Source organism: Petaurus breviceps, unplaced genomic scaffold (genome assembly GCF_028583685.1).
Source record: "Petaurus breviceps papuanus isolate PSGF00001 unplaced genomic scaffold, PetGlider_PUasm1.0 38, whole genome shotgun sequence".
Lineage (NCBI taxonomy): Eukaryota > Metazoa > Chordata > Mammalia > Diprotodontia > Petauridae > Petaurus > Petaurus breviceps.
In genome coordinates, this window is record NW_027186304.1 from 77,218,871 (window position 1) to 77,241,464 (window position 22,594).

Consider the following 22,594-nt stretch of genomic DNA (forward strand, 5'->3'; position numbering starts at 1 on the left):
GTGGTTTTCTAACACCTGTTCTGACTCTAATGTTCTGTTTATCTGTGATATTTAATCTAGTGAGTCATAAATTATGGTGCTACAACCAAGAGGAAGTTAGTAATGGCAAAAAGTATATATGAATTTTAAAAAGGGTTTAAACACATTTATGAAGCACATAAATAATTTTGAATAGAGTCTAATATCTATATAACCTTCAAGGTTGTAGTTAGACTTGCAAGACAATCATGAACATTTCTTGGGGCCCCTATTACCAGGAAAATATTCATTCACCAAATATTTAAGCATTTACCATGTTCAAGATAATGACACAGGCGCTGAGCTAAAAAGATGAAAATAAAACAATCCTTGCCCTCAATAGTTTTACATCTTACTAGAGATTATTGAGCCAGATATACCATGGTTCTGGCCCAATGTGGCCATTATTGATTTTATTTAACAACAAACATAGTCTACTGTGTGCAAAGAGTAATGTTAGGTATAGGGAAGGAAGGGGTGGAGGAGAAGGATGCAGAATTTAGGAGATGGAAATAGTAAACATTTGTGTAATGCCAGATACTTTGCCAAGTGTTTTCCAGCAACCCTGCAGGGGACGTGCTGTAATTATTGCCATTTTGCAGTTGAGGAAACTGAGGCAAACAACTGTTAAGTGACATACCAAGGGTCAAACAGCTAATACGTACCTGAGGTCAAATTTGAACTCAGTTCTTTCTGACTTTATATATGTATATGGGTATTTATTGGGTATTTATTTCTGTCATTCACAGAGCTGTCAGAAATCCTGATGACCTTGAGGCAAGGTCCAACATGCACTTGGCAAGTGCTTTTGCTGGTATTGGCTTTGGAAATGCTGGAGTTCATCTCTGGTAAATTAAGCCCAGATCTGATTTCTTCATCTCAATGTCTACATTTAAGACAAGTGGGCAAATTTAGAGATATTATTATGAGGACTTCAACTTAACCTACTGTAAATGTTTTCTCAGTTAACGGGTAGTTTAAATTCATCTATTAGACTGTAAAACCCATGAGTTCAGGAAATAATCTTATTGTCTACATCCAACTTATCACTTCACACATGGTAGATACTCATTAAATATTTGTTGAATAAATTAATGTCATTAATTGTTGACTTCAAGGAAGACATTTACTCTTTTATATTTTCCACTACCATCTCCAAAAGGAAAAAAGAAAAAAAAAACGGTTAGTAGAACTAACCTTCTCCAGTACTGTTCTGTTTAATTCAACTTCTACATGTAAGTGCCTATACTACTCTAAGTATCCAGAGAGATTTTTTTAAAATGAATAAAGCTTTATCTCTATACTATAGTATCAAGTGCCTATTATATTCCAGGTACTAGAGCTACAAAGACAAAAATTAAATAGTTCCTGACCTCAGGGAGATTATATTCTAATGGTGACACCTTATCTACATATATAGGTAGATACAGAGACACATATATTTATACATGCACACATGTATATGTGTATATCTATAAACATAGAATATTATACAAAATAAATGCAAGGTATTTGGGGGAAGAAGGGCCCTAGAAACTGTGTGGGAGAGATCAGGAAAGGCTTCATGTAGAAGGTGTGCTTCAGCTGAGTCTTGAAGAAAACCAGGGATTCCATATACACGTAATATAATACAAAACAGAAAACAAAACACATAGGTGAAAACATGAAATATATAACCTTGTAGGTTAGTTGGTACATTTACTAATACTATAGATATTCTAGAGTCTTTCATTATCATACAGAACTATTTATCCAACCTCACTCAATTAAACATTTGGTCAAATATCAGTGATGACTATGATGTGTCACTAAGGAACACATTGCATTTCCAATGTTCCCTTTGGTCTGTAGCATTTCCAATGAACACAACATCCTGCAGGGGGTGTGTGCTGAGGAAGCATCATGAGGTTGTTCATTAAAAATTCCATTATATTTGGTTAAAGAAGGTTTCTGAGTGATATCATCTCATCTTTGGAGACAAGAAGGCCAATTAAGCTAGGAGACAGATGGGAACTTTTTTTTCTCTTGTATCAACATTCATTTCTCACAAAATACTATATGTATTGGGACTGAAATACTTCACAGGTTTTGTTCATGAACGAAGTACATCTCTGGTTCTAGTATTTCCTCTAGCTTCCTAGGCCACCTAGGCAGGAGTGAGAAGTGGGCAGGTTTACATGAAACTGAGAATTGTGTGTGGTATTCATATAGTCCATTTCATTAATAAGTTTTATAGAGTGCCATGCCTAGAGGAGAATTTTTTATGTTAGAATTTTTTATTGTTAATTTAAAGACTTGAAACTCTCACATCCAGGTATCTGAATGAGACATTTCTTTTATTTCCAGCCATGGGATGTCTTACCCAATTTCTGGTTTGGTGAAGACATATAAAGCAAAGGATTATAATGTGGACCATTCTTTGGTGGTAATTTTTCTTTTAAATCCATTGTCTATTTTTGGTAGCTTTGGGCTAATGTTCAGTTATTTGAATCACATAATAAACAGGTCATTGTTTAGAACCTGCTGGTTGAAGAACAAATTCTACCATCCTTGAATTCTCATCATTTTTTGGTGTTTTGTTTTGTTTTTTAACCTGCAGCCACATGGCCTTTCTGTGGTACTCACATCCCCTGCAGTATTTACTTTCACGGCACAAATGTTTCCTGAGAGGCACTTAGAGACTGCAGAGATTTTGGGTATGATCCTGCTATTCACGAATCTGTTACTTTATAAGTATAAATGACATAAACTTCTCAATGCTGCTTTCCATTGGCAAAACTGTATTGTAATCATCTAAAGCTATTGCTGAGAGGGAAGAGTTTGATACCACAAAATAAATCAGAAATTCACCTTAGATTATAACAATATTTCATTGAATCATAAATTTTAGAGCTTATAGGAAGGACTATAAATGATCATCTGGTTCTTCCCCTTGCCTTCAGGTAAGTAAGGTGTTATCCCTATTTGATAGATGGGGCAGTTGAGGCCTACAGAGATCAAGTGACTCATCCCAGTATAAATAAAGTATAAAATCATTGAAAGTGATGCAATGAAGACTAGCCTTCAGCCTACTGGGCCCATTCCTTTCAGGTCTATTAGTATTTTGTAGTGACTATTCTGTGGAGCTAGGTGGTGCAGTGGATAGAGCACAGAGGCTGGAGTCAGGAAGACCTGAGTTCAAATACAGCCTCAGACCCTTATTAGCTGTGTGACTCCTGAAAAGTCACTTACCCCTGTTTGCTTCAGTTTCCTCACCTGTGAAATGGGCTGGAGAAGGAAATGGCAAACCACCAAGAAAACCCCAAATGGGGTAACAAAGAGTAGACATATTTCAGCTAAATGTAAGAAAGAAGTTTCTAAGTATAGAAAGCTTTCTTATGAAGTATCCAAAGAGGCCCAATGGCCATCAGCTAGAAATTCTAGAGAGGGACTTTTTGCTCTGGACAGATTGATAAACTATGTAGCTTTGGGACAACGAAGTGGCACAGGGCATAGAGTGCTGGGCATGGAGTCAGGAAGACTCATCTTCCTGAGTTCAAACCCGGCCTCAGACATTTATTACCTGTGTTACCTTGCCTCAGTTTCCTCATCTATAAAATGAACTAGAGAAAGAAATGGCAAACCACTCCAGTATCTCTGCTGAGAAAACCCCAAATGGGATCGCAAAGGGTCAGACGTGACTGAAAGGACCGAAAAAAACAACAAAAATAGCTTTGGCTTTACTGTCCAAGGATCTGGGTTCAAAGCCTGACTTTGCCACTTAGAGCTGGTGTGACTGCCATACAAGTCACTGGGACTCTGGGTTTTAGGTCCTTATCTGTAGAACCAGGGAGTTAGACTCTGACATCTAAGGCCCCTTCCAGCTCCAGACTGTGATCCTATGACCACTAAGTTTCCTTTCAACTCTATGATTCTTTAATGTGATTAACAAGTCACTTAGTACTTCTGGGTCTTAGTTTCCTCATCTGTTAAACAAAGGAGTTAGGTTACATGATTTAAGTTCTTTCCCAGCTCTAGATCCTATAAACATGAGCAATTAAATGGAAATACTGTTTCCACTAATTTTACAGTAATTAATAGTATTCACCAATTACTCTCCCTCCTGAAAGTGCAACTCCTAATCTTCCACTGATGTCTAAAGTGGCTGCTATATCCATTTTTGAAAAATAATTTTAATAAATTAAATTAAATCCAAGCTATACCATAAAACCCCACTTGTCCAGAATCCAATACCCAGTATATCCAAATAATGAGATTTGGGGGAAATGATATTGTATTGATACAATATTGCTATATTGTATGATTGATGTCCTTAATGATAATTCTGATGTACTTTTAGACCCTGAGAGACCCTCAGAATTATTTTGGACATCAATGACATTTTCATTTGAGGCCTTGCTCCTTCCTTCTCCATTCTCTCTGCCCCACCCCAATTCTTTATTATCTAATTGGGGAATTTTATGTACAACACAAGTATATTAACAATTTTTAAAGGATTAAAAATTTTTGAAATACTTATAATATAGATGCTAACTTTCTGTTAGCCAGGATATCTATTTAGCCAGACTATGTCATCATGTTATTCTGGCTTCATTTTCTAGTTCTTTTAAAAGTTAGCAGTAAGTGCTGAACTTCCATAAACTCCATACCATTTATCTCCCTCCACTTGTTATCCATGCTCTTGTATATCTGTGTTTGTGATCCTTCCTGGGTTCCAGGTCATACACTGAGTGCGCAATGAGTACTCCGAGAGCTCAACCTCCCTTATTCTTATTATACATTCATATAATATTACCCAAAAAAACCTAGAGTGAATGAGCATTGTCACAAAGCAATTTGATATTGCCATACTTGCTGCAGGAAGATTGACTTTCCTGTGACCATTTTTGTTAATCTTTAGGGGAAAAAAGCTATTCTATTTCACTTTTCCGTTTCTCTGGGATGTACCATCCCCAAACTGGTACTGGAGTAGCTTTGTAATGTATCCAGACTTCAAAGGGAGGAGGAGTCCCAACTGTTAACTTTAAATTATGGTTAGCAAAGATAATTTAAAGACTAAAATTAACTAACATCCAAGAAATCTAATGAAAGTATTGAGAAATTATCTCCCCTTTTGGGTAAGACTTGTGTATTAAGAACTAATCATTTGTCCTTTCAGCAATGTAAAGCTTCAGTTACAAAAATATAACCTTTTTTGTTCAAGTTTGTTTTATGTCATGTTCTACTGAGTCATTAAAATGCTGTACGGCCCTTTTTGAAATCTTAAACTTTTCTCTTTTTGTTGTTGTTCAGTCATGTCCAGCTCTTCGTGACCTCATATGGAGTTTTCTTGGCAAATATATTAAAGTGGTTTGCCATTTCTTTCTCCAACTCATTTTACAGGTGAGGGAACTGAGGGAAACAAAGTTAAGTCACTTGCCCAGGGTCAAACAGCTGTTAAGTGTCTGAGATCAAATCTGAACTCAGGTCTTCCTGACTCCAGGCCCAGTGTTCTATTCACTGTACCACTTAGTTATCCTAGCTTTTTAATTTTCCCCTTTGTCTTCCACTTTAAAAAATGTTCTTTAAGTGATCTGAGATTTTGTTTCCATCCAGCACCAATATTTTTACATTGTAATACACCTCACAACGAAATCTAGAGTTTTTGATGGTGTGTTTCATGGCTGCCCTCCCAGAATCAGGGAAGCTATAAAAGTACTCCTCTCATATTACAGCCTCCTGCCTAAGCCACATTTCAGCTCCTCCAAACCTAGGTTGACTGAATAACTCAATAGCCAAGCTGCCCTCCCATCCAACTGCTCTATATCTAGTTAGTATTTGTATAATTTTATTGGGTTTATTTTCATATTTTCTATAAATCTGAATTGTTTTTAAGCTGTGACCTGATTTCTAACAAAAGGAAACACACATTGCTGTCTTTTGATGCAGTAATTTCCATTGCCAAAAAGGGACTAGTCTCTAAAATGAGTAATCCACAGATTTTTCTGCATCTTGTAAAACTTTCCTTTTTCTTCCTTCAAATAATACCCTGTGGGACAGCTAGGTGGTGCAGTGAATAGAGCACCAGCCCTGGAGTCAGGGGGACCTGAGTTCAAATTTGATCTCAGACATTTACACACACACACACACACACACACACACACACACACACACACACTAGCCCTGTGACCTTAGGCAAGTCACTTAACCCCAATTGCCCTCTCCCCCCAAAAAACAAACATGCAAACAAATAATACCCTGCATTATCCTTTATACTTCGTCTCAAGTTTTCCAACTGTCAAAATATAGCAGAAGACACTGCTGGATTACAAAAACAGTCATAAAAATGGAAGAATTATTATATAGAAAGTATGGTTAATTTTTGTTCTTTTTTCTGACAAAGGAAGAGAAAAAATTAGCGTACACTGAAACATAAGAGATTATAGTTAGTTTTAATGATAATATTACCTTGTGTCAATATAGGTCTTAATTTCTTGACAGTAATGGTGGTTAGACCATGTGATGAATTTAAATAGGTGATTATGGAATCTTATTACCTGAAAGTCTTGAAAAACAGAATAAAATTGCCTTTGCTCTTCTGTCCTTTAGAAGTGTCCCTGTCTGAGGGTATAATGTACTTTAATCAGTTGCAGACCTGTTTTCCTAGGAATTAATAACAGAATGAATTCATAACAATATCAGAATCTCCTTCCAAACCTTACATTTGTTTACAATCTGATTTTCTCCTCTCCTCCTCATTATAAATGTCCATGTTAGAAATGTCATTTCAGAGAATTCATATGTGCATGGCCCACAGCTCCTTATTATTTGATGGTTGTTCCTGCCCTTTGGGAGCTTGCAATCTAATGAAATCAACTGATTGAGCAATTGATTATAATAACCAGAAGGTATTTCCTCCAATGTAACATTTACCTCTGTGTGTGCATATGTGTACACACACGTATGTTTTATTTCCTGTTTTGTTGTTGTGATTGTTCTTATTTTCATGACCTTTCTTGTATTTTTTCTGTATCTCTGCTGAAGAGGAAGATGTTTTCAAAGCCTCTACTTTCTAGAATCAAAATGTTACTGGGGAGGGGAGCTATGAGAAATTAAAAGAATACACCTCTAGATGTCAGCAAATTCCAGTCCTTGAAATTTACGATTGTCAAGTTTTCTCCTCCAAAAGTGTCAGCCCCCGTTTCAGATGCAAGCTTTTCCCCCCTTCTTAGGCTTGCTGTCTTGGTCTCTTTTCCTTTCCCTCCTCCCAAGCCAAGGACAAGTTTGGGGGGATTTCGAAGGAAGGATTTGAGTGTCTGGGGTTTTTTGTTTGTTTTTGGTCAAGGTCATTTTTCAAAAAGGATAGTTCCGGAGAGGCGGGAAAAGGAGTTGGCTCTGTCTGCCAACTTGTCTGCGCTCAGCCAGCGGTACTACATGTTTCCTTGGCGGTGTCGCCACGCCTGGCTGGTTTCATGCCATATTTTACAAGTTATTCTAACTTCAGGCAAAGACAACATTGCTGGCCCTTCTCCTTGGAGTTAGAGAGATGACAGTTATGTGCAAATTAAGTCTTCAGCTGATATTATGATTACATTCAGCTGAGAACAGGCTTCCTCCCCTCTTTCTGTCTCACAGTCCAGCCTTTATGACTTATTTCAGGAGCCGACATCCGCACTGCCAAAATCAAAGATGCTGGGATTATTTTGGCTGACACGCTCCGGAAATTTTTATTTGATCTGAATGTTGATGACGGCTTAGCCGCCATTGGTTATTCTAAAGCTGATATCCCGGCGCTAGTCAAAGGCACGCTGCCTCAGGTAAGACAGGCAATCCTCAGAGTTCTCCCCACGAAATGCAAGTATTTGAAAGTTTTATTTCTTTTTAGGAGGAAAAAAAGAGATTCATTTGGGTTCATGTTAAAAGAAATAAAATCCAACGGTCTCTCTGAAGACACGTTACTTCTCTTTCGCAAGCCCACCCTGCACGGCAGACCTTTCTTAAGAGGGACAGAGGGGAGGGAGGAGGGAGGAGGGAGGAGGGAGCCAAATGTCCCTTTGCCTTTATGTTTTTCCATAAAGAACTGCACAAACAGAGCCAGGTGTTGTTACTTGATACTTCTATGATGCAACCACAGGGCTGTCCGTTAAGAATCGAGGCAAGACTCCCAAGATACTTTGGCTTTGCAATGAAACTTCCCTTCCTCTCTGTACGGTTTTCCCTCAATTTACAAAAATCTTTCATTTACCTCCCACCTTCCCCCATCCATGAAGCACTCTTTCCAGTCACGGGTGAAAACATTTTGAAAGTTTCGCTACTTTAAAGTTTAAGTATAACCTTTCTTTAAGGAAAATTAATGTATCTATTCTTTTGTTAAGGACAGCAGTGCTTTTCAAATTAAACCTGTTACAGTCTTGCTTAACAATTTTCCACGAACATACTTTGAGAATTTGATTTTTTCCGGGTTGGGGGAGAAGGGGGAAGCAGTGTACCCTAGGAAGTGTCAAGTCAAAACAAAATGTATCAAATGGGGGTGGGGTGCCTATTAATTTTTCTTCCCTCAGCATATTTATAGCTAATATAAATATGCTATACCAAATTATGTCATGTCTAAAAGCCCCTGGCTCCAAATATACATCGATGTATATATGTACATGCAAACATCTATTTTAAACACCATAATTTAGAACCACTTCATATTTCTCTATCCAAGGCAGATATTCAGATAGTTTGGAAGGACTTAATCTCTTCTCTCTTTGACTCTCTTGAGCCACTTTTTCAGCTTGTATTGAGTGGGATAATTTTTTTAAATATATTTTATTTTTCCCCAATTACATGTTAAAACAATTTTCAAACTTTTTTTTAAGTTTTGAGTTTCAAATTCTATCCCTCCCTCCCTGCTTCTCCTTCCCCCTCCCTGAGATGGAAGCAGTCAGATATAGTTGATATATGAACAATTATGTAAAATATTTCTATATTAGTCACTTTGTACAAGAAGACTCAAAAGAAAAGAATGAAAGAAAGTGAAAAATAGCATGCTTCAAACAATCCTGTGTTCAAACGATATCAGTTCTTTCTCTGGAGTTGGAAAGTATGCTTCATCATTAGTCCTTCGAGGATTTTCTTGAATTATTGTATTGCTGGGACTTACCTAAGTCATTCACAGTTCTTCATCAAACAGTGTTCTGGTTCTGTTCACTTCGCTTTGCATCAGTTCATGTAAGTTTTCCAGGTTTTTCTGAAGTCATTTTGCTTGTCATTTCTTATAGCACAGTAATATTCCATTATAATCACATACCACAGCTTGTTTAGTCATTCCCCAATTGATGGGCATCCCTTCAATTTCCAATTCTTAGCCACCACAAAAAGAGCAAGTAGGATAATTTTTCAGAGAGCCCTTCGAACTGGACAGGGCTAAGTGGCTAAAATTGAGGACTGCTCTTGGGAACGAGGTAGCCATAATTTGATTTAGAATGTAGCCTCTGGCTTTAAATAGAACATTTAAAGAGATACTCCTTATTCCACAAGGGAGCCTTTGAAAAGTGATTACCTTTTACCTTTTTGTTAATCCAGTACCAGGAATTTTATTACCAAAAGTAAATAAACAAAAATCTTTGATCTTTTTATTAAATTTTCTGATCATAAGACATAGAAATGAAAGATAAAAGAAGGATCTTAGAGGTCAGGTCATCTAGTCCAATCTCTTCAATTTACTAAGAAGAAAAAGAGACCCAGAGAAGTAAAATGATGTAACCATGTCGTATAAGTAAAAAGTAGAAGTGAAATTTGTTATTCATCCTCCCTATCTCCAAATTTAGTCTTTCCACTAAATCAGTATATTATGACCTGCTGGGTTTTTAAAAAATTCATTAATGAGCATTTCTGTTTTATACCAGTTATTGACCGAAATACCAGAACACCCCACCTCACCCCACCCCCAACAACAACAATTACAACTAAATCAATACTATTAAGCAAAACTGACAAAACAACCCAAAAGAAGGCCGTTTACAACATGAGTAGATATTCCTGATAATCTAGTCAGCTGCCAGCACCAAATTGACAATTTTCTTCCATATGAATTAGAACTCTCACATTTCCATTCCAAAATGTAGTTTCAGACAGGGTTGAAAATTCAAGAACATCCACTAAAATAGCAAGTTAATTAGTAGTTATTCTGATTGCTTAACATGTAATGTCACATTGTGAAAAATATGTTGAGCAAAACTACTTTTTAAAAAAATCATTGTAGGGAACTGCTAGTGAGAAACTTCTACCAGTGCCGATCAGCATCTTCTCTGTCTTAGAAACTTTCCTCCCACATTGAGGTTAAGTGACTTATCCAATGTCACATCGACAACCAGTATGTGAGAGTCCATTAACCCAGGTCCTTCTGACCCAAAGCCAGCCCTCTATTTATTTTTGCCAGCATCAGACAAAATGAGTTTGCTAATTGGATTAAAATATCGTGGCTAAATTGTGTATTCTGACTACCAGCCATGACTACAAATAAGATTGTTTACTGCAAAATAGGATTGTTTACAAGAACCACTAGAAAACGTGTGTCATTGTTTTATAGTTAGCTGGTAAATATTTGCCAATTCAAAAGAACTGTAACTAGTTTTGCATTGGGGTTGATGTAGGTCTTTCCTTCCTTATTTTCTTTCTTCCTTTCTCTTTCTTTCTTCCATTCTCTTTCTTTCACTTTTCTATCTTCCTTCCTTCCTTCCTTCCTTCCTTTTCTCTCTCCTTCCCTCCTTCCTTCCTTCTCTATGAATTCATGCATTTGTAGAGCCAGAAGAGGCCTTAGAGATCACATGGCATTGTTTTCCTTCATTTTTTGCAGCATCCATGAGGTTCTAAGTGAAAACTTCCCAGGCTGCTGTGGTAACCTCTGAATTTTGCAATTATGAAAGACTAATTCAGTTTTCATTTTCCCTTATTACTGTACGTAAGATTTAACATAGTGAGGATGATGTACTGGTTCCTGCAGAATACTTCCCTAGAGAGAATATTTTGTCATCCAGCATTTGAGACAGGTTCTTTTATGTCCAGCAGGGAGCAATCACTTCCCACTGGGAGAAACAGCTTGCCCAATATCTACGGCCAAACTGCAACATCACAGACTGGCAATAATACACATTGTAGTGTGCAGAAGACACAACTGCTGTAAAGCAGAAAGGGCACAAAAGAAGCAGAAATTAATCTTCAGGGTTTCTGAAACCTCTGGAAATAATCATTTAAATTCAAAATGAAAACATTTCATTTTTGAGAAGAGCTGTCTGTGCAAAAAAAGCACTTCTACTCACTTCCTGACAGAAGGGTGAGCTAGGAAATAGCTTCATATTAGCAATATGCAGTGGGAAGAACACTGGCTCTGGAGACAAGGGGACTTGAGTTCAAATCCCACCTTTCATGTGTGCAACATTGGGCAAGTCACTTGTCTCTGGGCCTCAGTTTCCTCAGTTGTAAAACAAGAGGCCAAAACTAGATAGCCTCCCTTCCAGCTCCAAATTTTTTATCTTAATAAGAATTCATAGCCATCTTCATTTCAGGGTCATCCCTCTGGGTCTAGGTAGTATGGCACAGTTCACTGACTGGAATCTTGATGATTTATTTAGTTGGCTTTTGGGGGTCAGGACAAAGAGACAGAGTAGGGTAGGGTGCGGAAAGAAGACACAACTTTCAAAAACTCATACAAAACAGAAAAATTCCTGCATTTGTCTCCTATTTGGGGGAATAGAGAGCATAAGCAACTGTAGGACAGTAAAAAAGTGTATGCTTGTAATCCCAGTTCTTTCATTTATTTGCTGCCTGGCACTGGGAAAATCACTTACTCTCTTTGTGCTTGCTTCCTCATCTGGAAAATGTAGCTCATAATACCTGCACAGAGTCATTATGAAGAACAGGATAATGGATGTGAGGAGCCATGTATTCTAGAAATGTCAGCTAATAAGTTGTTGTCATTCAGTTGTGTACAACTATACGTGACCCCATGGAAAAGTCAATGGGGTTTTCTTAGCAAAGATACTAGAGTGGTTTGCCATTTCCTTCTTTAGTGTGTCCCTATTTTACAGCTGAGAAACTGAGGCAAAAAGGGGTTAAGTGACTTTCCCAGTGACCTTCCTCACTCCAAACCAGGTGCTCTATCCATTGTACCACCTAGGTGCCCAAATAGCTATTAAGGATAAATAGTATATCCAGCAAAAGATTTTGAAAAAAAGAAGCCATGTTCAAAGAGGACCATGCACCAAATCCCTCTTTGTTAAAAAAGGTCAATTCAGTATAATTTAGCAGCATTTTAGGCTTTTCCAGATTCCACATAACCCCTTTCATTTACTCTTCTAGGAAAGAGTAACTAAACTTGCACCACGCCCTCAGTCAGAAGAAGATTTGTCAGCTCTGTTTGAGGCTTCAATGAAACTGTACTAATTTAAACTTGAACACAAAGAATCACCATCAGCTAAACCAGTTCAGAAGACAGAAGCTGCCTTCCCCAGATCTCTAACATTTCTCACCTATAGATCATCTCCCTGCTGCTAGCACACCTGGCAATAACAATGTCTTCAAAGGATAAATCTTGTCTGAGGAAGATTCACTGAATTTGCCTCTACTCCTCCACAAAGCAGTTTAGGAAAACTCCCACAAAGCCTTTGCTTCTCATCCTTGCTGGCCCTCTGGAGTAGCCTGCTCCTGTCTCTTCCACTAACTTGCCAAAAAGTATGTGCCAGATGACTTGGAGAGAAACTTGGTATTTTTGAAATTTGGGATTCGTGAGTTTTCAGTTATTCAATTTTTTGTTTTTGAAGTATGGCATAGAATTTTTCTCTTTTGAGGAAACAGTTACATAAAATAGGAGCTATCTAAACAAGAAGAGGCAAAGAATAGAAAGAAAAACCTCCTTTCTCCCCCTCTTCCCTGTCTCTTCATTCTTCCTTTGTTTCTTCCCCTTTCCCCTCTTCCCTTCTCTTTTCCCTCTTCCTTGCCTCTCATAAGCCTTCTAGTCTCTCTCTGAGCCAGGTACAAACTCTTGTGGCTGTCACATTAAGAAAACCAGCTGAATGGCTCATCTGATGAAATCCATCAGATTTTATTTCCAACTTTTTAAAAAATTGAGACATTCATGTTTTTTGTAGAACCATCTAATCAGTTAAGGGAGCCCAAGAATGTGGAAAAGAGGAGAGGACGCCACGGTTATGCTTTTATGTCTGGCACATTTGGGTTCATGAAAAATTCCAGGAACACTAAAATAGAACAGGATCAAGTAAGATCAAAAGAAAGCAATATTAAGGCTACTGATGCTCCACAGTAGGGATTCTTAACCCTTTTTGTGACATGGACCCCTTTGGTTTTCTGATGAAACCCATGGACCCCTTCTCGGACTAATGTTTTTGAATGCATAAAATAAATACATAGGATTACAAAGAAAAGCAGGTATAGAAATATAGCTAGCAATACATTTGTTAAAAACAAATTCAGAGATCACAGGTTAAGAACCCCTAAGCTAGTGAAGAAAATGTTCTTTGAGAGGAACATTTAATTCACCCATGGAAGCAAAGGGCCATAAAATGTCTCTTTGATCTAGAATAAGTTAATTAAAAGAGGAGCAATTGAATCAGAGCCCTGTACCACTTACAGACTTGCAGATAAGAATTCAAAATATCTAGCAATTATTCCCCTCAGTCACAACTAGCCTAAGAAAACTTCAGCCTTTTTCTCCTTGACTAGGGTCTCAGCAGTGATTTATGTAATGGCATCACTGTCCTGAAAAGGGACAGTATTATATTGATAATATGAATCATTTTTTAAATTTTATTAACATTTCAAACTATGCATGTGTGACTGAATAATGTACACATGAATATTACATTGCTAAGAAAAATAAAGGAGACATTACCACACTTTCCAATGGTTATACTACTCTAATTTTTTTTTTTTTGCTTTTTGGAGGGGGGAAGGGAGGGCAATTAGGGTTAAGTGACTTGCCCAAGGTCACGTGGCTAGTAAGTGTTAAGAGTCTGAGACTGGATTTGAACCCAGGTCCTCCTGCCTCCAGGGCCAGTGCTCTATTCACTGCACCACCTAGCTGCCCCCACTGCTCTAATTTCTTCTAGAGTCTGTAGCCTTAAGGTAATCAACTAGCTATTGTCTATCTAATGTAGAATCAGGCCCACTATTTCTTTGATAAAGGTTTGTTTTTTTTTTAAAGCAATTGAGGTTAAGTAACTTGCTCAAGGTTACACGGCCAGTTATTATTTCTGGGTGTGGTGCTGAGTATCTGAGCCCAGATTTGATCCAGGTCATCCCGACACTGGAACCGGTGCTCTTACTCGCTGAGCCACCTGCCCGCCCCTAAGCAATCGGGGTTAAGTAACTTGCTCAAGGTTACACGGCCAGGTGTTTCTGGGTGGGTGCTAAGTGTCTGAGCCCGGATTCGATCTCCAGGTCTTCTCAACACTGGAGCCGGTGCTCTTACTCACTGTGCTACCTGGCCGCCCCTGATAAAGTTTTAATTACAGGACAGTCAAGCCAGATTTCACTTAGACTTGAGAAAGGAGCAAGAGAGCCTCAATATCCCAAACTAGGCTACTTTATAGTTAGGATATCCCACTAACCAACTTCTCTGGTTCTAATGCTGCCAGATAGGAATGAGCACAAGAGAGAACATCTATGTCCTCTACACCAATCTGAAAGACATTCAGAAAACCTCTAAAGCTTGAGCAGAACATATCAAAATACAGCTAGCATGGCAAAAACTACAAAGGACTGACATATTTGAAATTCTCCATGGTGATTAAAAGCACAGTTCAGGTAATTAATTGAGATATACTAATATATTTAAGAAGTCAGATAATGTGGGGGCGGAGCCAAGATGGTAGAAAGGAAGCAGGAACTTTTCTAAGCTCCTCCAGGAATTCCATCACCAAACTTTAAAAAGTGAATCTGAAAGGATTTTAGAGTGACAGAACCCATTGGGGAGACAGAGTATGGCAGATTCCCAGCCCAAGGGAGTGTGGAGCATATAGGGGCTGCACCAGCACAGACCTGAGAGCAAACCACAGCAGAGTGAGAAGGAGCCCCAGCCAGCAAACTCACCCACCCCAAGGGTGATTCGAAGCCATCTCACTACAGGACAGAGGATCCATCGGAGCTGGGTAAGAGAAAGCGAAGGGCCTACAGTAGTGACAGCAGCTTCTCCTAGGACTACCAGCCCATAGCCTCGATATTTAAAAATCACCTACCTGAACTTCCAGGAGCCAAGATGGCAAAGTAAACCCTAGCTGCTCTGGTTCCTCCTCCCTGACCCAGAAAAACCAGAGATAAATGTCCCACCCAGAATAAAATCTTGAATTAGTGGAAGCAGCCTCAGGCTTGGGAGACATTGAGGAAGGGTGTAACTGAAGCAGTCTGAAGTGAAGGGCAGGAGGTGTCCCAACAAGCCCCACCTCAGCTGACCAGCAGGAACTCCTGAAGGGGGGGGGGGGATCGGGGAGCCAGCAAGTGCTAACAACCCAAGCCCAGGTGTGCCTTAGCATCACCAGGGGAATCTGCAGACACCAGCACTGCTGGCCTCCAGCTTCTGAGCCTGCCTTAGCTGTAGCCCAGGGGCACAGAGCTGGAAACCTGAAGTGTCCAGACCACCCCTCCCCCACAGGTAACTCTGTGAACCTCAGGGTAACTCAGGGGAAACACTTGAGAGTCCTGGCCTTGGCCTCAGTCTAGACACCCAGAGGCTACAGCACACAAAGTTAACAACCAAACCCCTACTTCCCAGCCTGAGAAGTGCTGTATATCTGTACCCCAGAAGCAGATATTCACTCTAAAAATTCAGGACACAGACTGTCACTATGGGCAAGAAGGAATCTATCAAATCAAGAACAATACAATCCTATTATAGTGAGCAAGAGCAACCAAATTTAGATGACAACATGGACTCTATACTCATACCTGAGACCACAGAAGGAAATATGAACTGGTCTCAAGCCCAAAAAGCATTCTTGGAGGAGCTCAAGAAAGATTTTTAAAAGCCAAATTAGAGAGGTAGAAGATAAATTTAAATCTACAGTGACCAAATTGGAAAAAAATCTCACTGAAGAAAACTAATCCTTAAAAAGGAAAATTGGTGAACTGGGACAGAAGATTCAAAATCTAACTGGAGAAAATACCTCCCTAAAGATGAAAACTGAACATAATGGAAATGGAACTTCAAAAACTAACTGAGGAAAAAATTCACTAAAAATTAGAATCAGTCAAATTGAAGCTAGTCAGTCAAACATAGGGGCAGCCAGGTGGCACAGTGAGTAAGAGTGCTGGCTCCGGCGTCGGGAGACCTGGGATCGGTTCCGGCCTCAGATACTTGGCACCCACACAAAAAATAACTGGCTGTGTAACCTTGAGCAAGTTACTTAACCCCAATTGCTTTAAAAAAAGAGTCAGTCAAACAAAACATAAAGACTAAAAAATTAGAAGAATGTGTAAAATATCTCACTGGAAAAACAACTGACCTGGAGAACAAATCCAGGAGAGATAACCTAAGAATTATTGGTCTACCAGAAAGCCATGATGAAAAAAGCAGCCTGGGAAAACATCCTCCAAGAGATTGTCAAAGAAAACTGTCCTGAGGTCCTAGAATCAGAGGGTAAAATAGTTATTGAAAGAATTCACTGGACTCCTCCTAAAAGAGATCCCAAATTGAAAACTCCGAGAAATATAGTAGCCAAATTCCAGAATTACAAGGTCAAGGAGAAAATACTGCATGCAGCCAAAAATAAACAATTCAAATATTGTGGAATTGCCGCAGTCAGGATTACACAGGACCTAGCAGCTTCTACATTAAAAGATCAGAGGGATTGGAATTTGATATTTTGTAAGGCAAAAGAGCTAGAACTGCAACCAAGGATCAACTACCCAGCAAAACTGAGCATAATCTTTCAGGCAAGGAGATGGTCATTTAATGAAATAACGGATTTCTAGACTTTCCTGAAGAAAAAGCCAGAGCTCAATGGAAAATTCAATCTCCAATTACAAGACTCAAGAAAGACATAAAAAGGTAAAAAAGGAAAACACACACTTACACACACACATACACATAACTTGGGATTCAGTAAGAGCAAACTGTTTACATTCCTATATGAGAAGCAGATACCTGTCAATATTGAAATTTATATAATTATCACAACATTCAAAAGGGATATACATAGACAGAGGGTGTGGGTATAAATGAACTAATCTGATTATTAAAAACCTTATTGAGGGGTACAAAGGGATCATAAAGGGAGAAAAGGAAAGGATGAGACAGAAAAACATAAACTATACCACACAAAGAGGCATAAAAACACTATAGTAGAGGGGAAGGAGGGAGGGAGATGAACATCATGTAAACTTTGTTATCATTGGTTCTGGTTCAAAGAGGGACCAACATAATCAGTTAATTTTAGGATTCTGTAGCAGCAAGCACCCCAGCGTCCCCAGGGTGGCTGCTCACACAGGTTCTTGGATCTGCTTTGATAAAGGAAAGCAACTCAAAATGGGTTAACAAGCTTACTTTAATCAGTCAAATATGTATCATTTACCTAGTTCAGGAGAAAAAGGTCAGCACCCCGAACTTCAAAATACGCAGACAGAATTATTATCAAGTCACAGAAACAGATCAAGTAGACAGATTTCCAAACTGTCCAACCATTACATCTGTACCCAATCAACATCTGGGTTTCAACATCTGAGTTTTTCAAAGCCGGGGGGCTCTGGGCAACAGCTTCCCAGAATCCATATCAAATCACAGAACACTTCTCAAAGTGAGTCCCAAAACAAAGCTACACATCAGGGCTTATATAGCCTTCTCCTGGCTCAGAGACAACCTTATTGATTCACTGACTAATCAAGAAGTATCTACTGAAAAAACAAGCCTCCCACCCCAGGCTCCAGGTGCACTTTAGCCTAGGGGCAGGGAAGATCTTCAGTTCAAAGTATTCAGTCAAATATGTATCATTTACCTTGTTCAGGGGAAAAAGGTCAGCACCCCAAACTTCAAAATATACAGACAGAATTATCAAGACATTAACAGATCAAGTAGACAGCTTTCCAAACTGTCCAACCATTACATCCATACCCAGTCAACATCTGGGTTTCCACATCTGGGTTTTTCAAAGCCAGGGGACTCTCAACAACGGCTTCCCAGAATTCAGATCAAATCACAGAACACTTCTCAAAGTGAGTCCCAAAACAAAGCTACACATCAGGGCTTATATAGCCTTCTCCTGGCTCAGAGAATGTAACAACCTTATTGACTCACTGGCCAATCAAGAAGTATCTACTGAAAAACAAGCCTCCCACCCCAGGCTCCAGGTGCACTTTAGCCTAGGGGCAGGGAAGATCTTCAAATTTACATTCCCATTACAGATTCCAACATGAAAAGACACAAAAACTCATTATAATAGAAGAAAAGGAGGGAGGGAGAGGAGCACTGTATGAAAGTTACTCTCATCAGTTTGGGTTCAAGGAGGGAATAACATACTCTGTTAAGTATAAAAATCCATTGTGCCCTACAGTCAATAGGAGGGGAAAAGGGGGGTGGTTAGAAGGGAGGGAAATAGCAGTAAGGGGAAAGGGTAGGTAAAGGGGGGGGCACAGGGAGGGAATACTGAGGGAGGTGGTGGTCCAAAGGAAAACTCTTAAGGAGGGGAAGGGAGAAGGAAGAAACAAAAACATAAACGGGAGGGAATAAGATAGAGGGAAAGACACAGATAGTAATCATAACTGTGAATGTGAATGGGATGAACTCTCCCATAAAACTGAGGCAGATAGCAGATTGGATTAAAAACCACAATCCTACAATATGCTCTCTTCAAGAAATACATTTGAAACAAGGGGATACACATAGGGTAAAGGTAAAAGGCTAGAGTAGAATATATTATGCTTCAGCTAGAATTTAAAAAAGCAGGGGTAGCAATCCTTATCTCAGATAAGGCAAAAGCAAAAATAGATCTAATTAAAAGGGATGAGGTAGGAAACTACATCCTGCTAAAAGGCACCATCAAGAATGAAGCAATGTCATTACTTAACATATATGCACCAAGTGGTATAGCATCCAAATTTCTAGAGAAGTCAAGGGAATTAGAGGAAGAAATGGATAGCAAAACTATACTAGTGGGGGACCTCAATCTCCCCCTCTCTGAACTTGACAAATCTAACCTCAAAATAAACAAGAAGTTAAGGAGGTGAATAGAATTTTAGAGAGGCTAGATATGATAGATCTCTGGAGAAAACTGAATGGGGATAAAAAGGAATATACCTTCTTTTCAGCAGTACATGGCACATACACAAAAATCACCCATGTACTAGGGCATAAATACCTCACAATTCAGTGCAGAAAGGCAGAAATATTAAATGCATCATTCTTAGATCATGATGCAATAAAAATCATATGCAATAAAGGGCCATGGAAAGATAGATCAAAAACTAATTGGAAACTAAGTAATTTCATCCTAAAGAACGAGTGGGTCAAACAACATATTGTAAAAACAATCAGTAACTTCATTCAAGAGAATGACAATAATGAGACAACATACAAAAACTTGTGGGATGCAGCACAGTTCTTATGGGAAGTTTATATCCCTGAATGCATACATGAATAAATTAGAGAAAATGGAGGTCAATGAATTGGGCATGCAACTGAAAAAGCTAGAAAAAGAAAAAATTGAAAATCCCCAATTAAATACTAAATTAGAAATAATAAAAACTAAAGGAGAGATTAATAAAATTGAAATTAAGAAAACTATTGAATTAATAAATAAAACAGCTGATTTTATGAAAAAAAACAATAAAATTAATAGAGCTTTAGTCAATATGATAAAAAAAAGAAAGAAGAAAACCAAATTACAAGTATCAAAAATGAAAAGGGTGAATCTACCTCCAATGAAGAGGAAATTAAAACAATAATTAGGAAGTATTTTGCCCAATTGTATGCACATACATTTGGCTATCTTAGTGAAATGGATGAATATTTACAAAAATATAAGTTGTCCAGATTAACTGAAGAGGAAGTAAATTACTTAAATAGCCCCATCTCAGAAAAAGAAATTGAACAAGCTATCAGCAAACTCCCTAGGAAAAAAATCTCCGGGGCCAGATGGATTTACTAGAGAATTCTATCAAACATTTAAAGAATAATTGATTCCAATTCTCTACAAACTATTTAGGAAATTTGGTGAAGAAGGAGTCCTACCAAATTCTTTTTATGACACAAATATGGTACTGATACCTAAATCAGGAAGAGACAAAATGAAGAAAGAAAATTATAGACCGATTTCCTTCATGAATATAGATGGAAAAATTTTAAATAAAATATCAGTAAAACGACTACAGCAACTTTTCACAAGAATAATACACTTTAATCAGGTAGGATTTATTCCAGGAATGCAAGGATGGTTCAATATTAGAGAAACCATCAGTATAATTGATTATATGAACAATAAAACTAGCAGAAACCATATGGTCATTTCAATAGATGCAGAAAAGACTTTTGACAAAATACTACATTCATTCCTATTAAAAAAAACACTAGAAAGTATAGGAATAAATGGAGTTTTCCTTAAAATAATAGGTAGCATCTATAGAAAACCATCAGCAAGTATTATATGTAAAGGGGATAAACTAGAAGCATTTCCAATAAGATCAGGGGTGAAACAAGGATGTCCAATATCACCCCCTCTTATTCAATCTGGTACTAGAAATGTTAGCAGTATCAATTAGAGAAGAAAAAAGGTATTGAAAGAATCAAATTAGGCAAAAAAGAGACTAAGCTATCATTCTTTGCAGATGATATGATGATATACTTAGAGAATCCTAGAGAATCAAGTAAAAAACTACTTGAGACAATAAATAAATTTGAGGGGCGGCCAAGTGGCACAGTGAGTAAGAGCACTGGCCCCAGAGTTGGGAGACCTGGGATCGAATCCAGGCTCAGATACTTACCGTAGCACCATACCCAGAAATAATTGGCTGTGTAACCTTGAGCAAGTTACTTAACCCCAATTGCTTTAAATATATATATAAATAAATAAATTTGGCAAAGTTGCAGGATATAAAATAAACCCACATAAATCCTTGTCATTCCTATATATTTCTAACAAAATCCAACAGCAAGAGATAGAAAGAAAAATCCCATTTAAAGTTACCATAGACATTATAAAATATTTGGCAATCTACCTGCCAAAACAAACCCAGGACCTGTATGAATACAACTACAAAACACTTTTCACACAAATAAAGTCAGATCTAACTAATTGGAAAGACATCAATTGCTCATGGCTGGATCGAGGTAATATAATAAAAAAGACAATTTTACCTAAATTGATTTACATATTTAGTGCCATACCAATCAATCTACCAAAAAATTACTTTATAGAGCTAGAAAAAATAGTAACAAAATTCATTTGGAAGAACAAAAGGTCCAGAATATCAAGGGAATTAATGAAAAGAAATGTTAGGGGAGGTGGCCTAGCCATACCAGATTTTAATGTGTATTATAAAGCAGCAGTCATCAAAACTACTTGGTACTGGCTGAGGAATAGAGTAGTGGATCAATGGAATAGATTGGGTACACAAGACTGAGCAGTCAATGACTATAGTAATCTACTATTTGATAAACCCAAAGACCCCAGTTTTGGGGATAAGAACTCTCTATTTGACAAAAACTGCTGGGAAAACTGGAATATTAGTATGGCAGAAACTGGACATAGACCATTATCTAATACTGTATACCAAAATCAAGTCTAAATGGGTGCATGATCTAGGTATAAAGGCTGATACTGTAAGCAATCTGGGAAAGCAAGGAATAGTTTACCTGTCAGGTTTATGGAGAAGGGAAGACTTTATGACCAAACAAGCATTAGAGAGCATTCTAAAATGCAAAATGGATAGTCTTGATTACATTAAATTGAAAAGTTTCTGTTCAAAAGAAGCCAATGTAACCAAGATTACCAGGGAAGTGGGAAATTGGGAAAGAATTTTACAGCCAGTGTCTCTGATAAAGGCCTCATTTCTAAAATATACAGAGAATTGAGTCAAATTATAAGAACACAAGTCATTCCCCAATTGATAAATGGTCAAAGGATATGAACAGGAAATTTTCAGAGGCAGAAATTAAAGATATCTATAAGCATATGAAAAAATTCTCTAAATCACTATTGATTAGAGAAATGCAAATCAAAACAACTCTGAGGTGCCACATCTCACCAGTCAGATTGGCTAAGATGACAAAACAGAAAAATGATAAATGCGGTAGAGGATGTGGAAAAATTGGAACACTAATGCATTGTTGGTGGAGTTGTGAACTGATTCAACCATTCTGGAGAGCAATCTAGAACTATGCCCAAAGGGCTATAAATAAGTGCATACCCAGCAATACCACTTCTAGGGTTGTATCCCAAAGAGATCATAGAAGTGGGAGGAAGACCTGTATGTACAAAAATATTTATTACAGCTCTTTTTGTGGTGGCAAAGAATTAGAAATTAAGGGGATGCCCATAAATTGGGGAATGGCTAAACAAGTTGTGATATATGAATGTAATGGAATTGTTCTATAAGAAATGAGGAGCAG

General features: G+C 38.0%; 1 protein-coding gene across 2 annotated transcripts in view; it reads left to right on the forward strand.

The window, feature by feature from the left end:
* ADHFE1 (alcohol dehydrogenase iron containing 1) overlaps nucleotides 1-13,895 on the forward strand; it is a 30,783-nt gene extending 16,888 nt beyond the window's left edge. For both annotated transcript variants that reach the window (XM_069100043.1, XM_069100044.1), the window contains exons 10-14: nucleotides 768-866; nucleotides 2,365-2,443; nucleotides 2,618-2,714; nucleotides 7,657-7,814; nucleotides 12,343-13,895. In XM_069100043.1, the coding sequence (XP_068956144.1) occupies nucleotides 768-866; nucleotides 2,365-2,443; nucleotides 2,618-2,714; nucleotides 7,657-7,814; nucleotides 12,343-12,426 (517 nt within the window). In that variant the 3' untranslated portion in view covers nucleotides 12,427-13,895. The remainder of the gene's footprint in view (nucleotides 1-767; nucleotides 867-2,364; nucleotides 2,444-2,617; nucleotides 2,715-7,656; nucleotides 7,815-12,342) is intronic.
* Nucleotides 13,896-22,594: the final 8,699 nt, after the last annotated feature.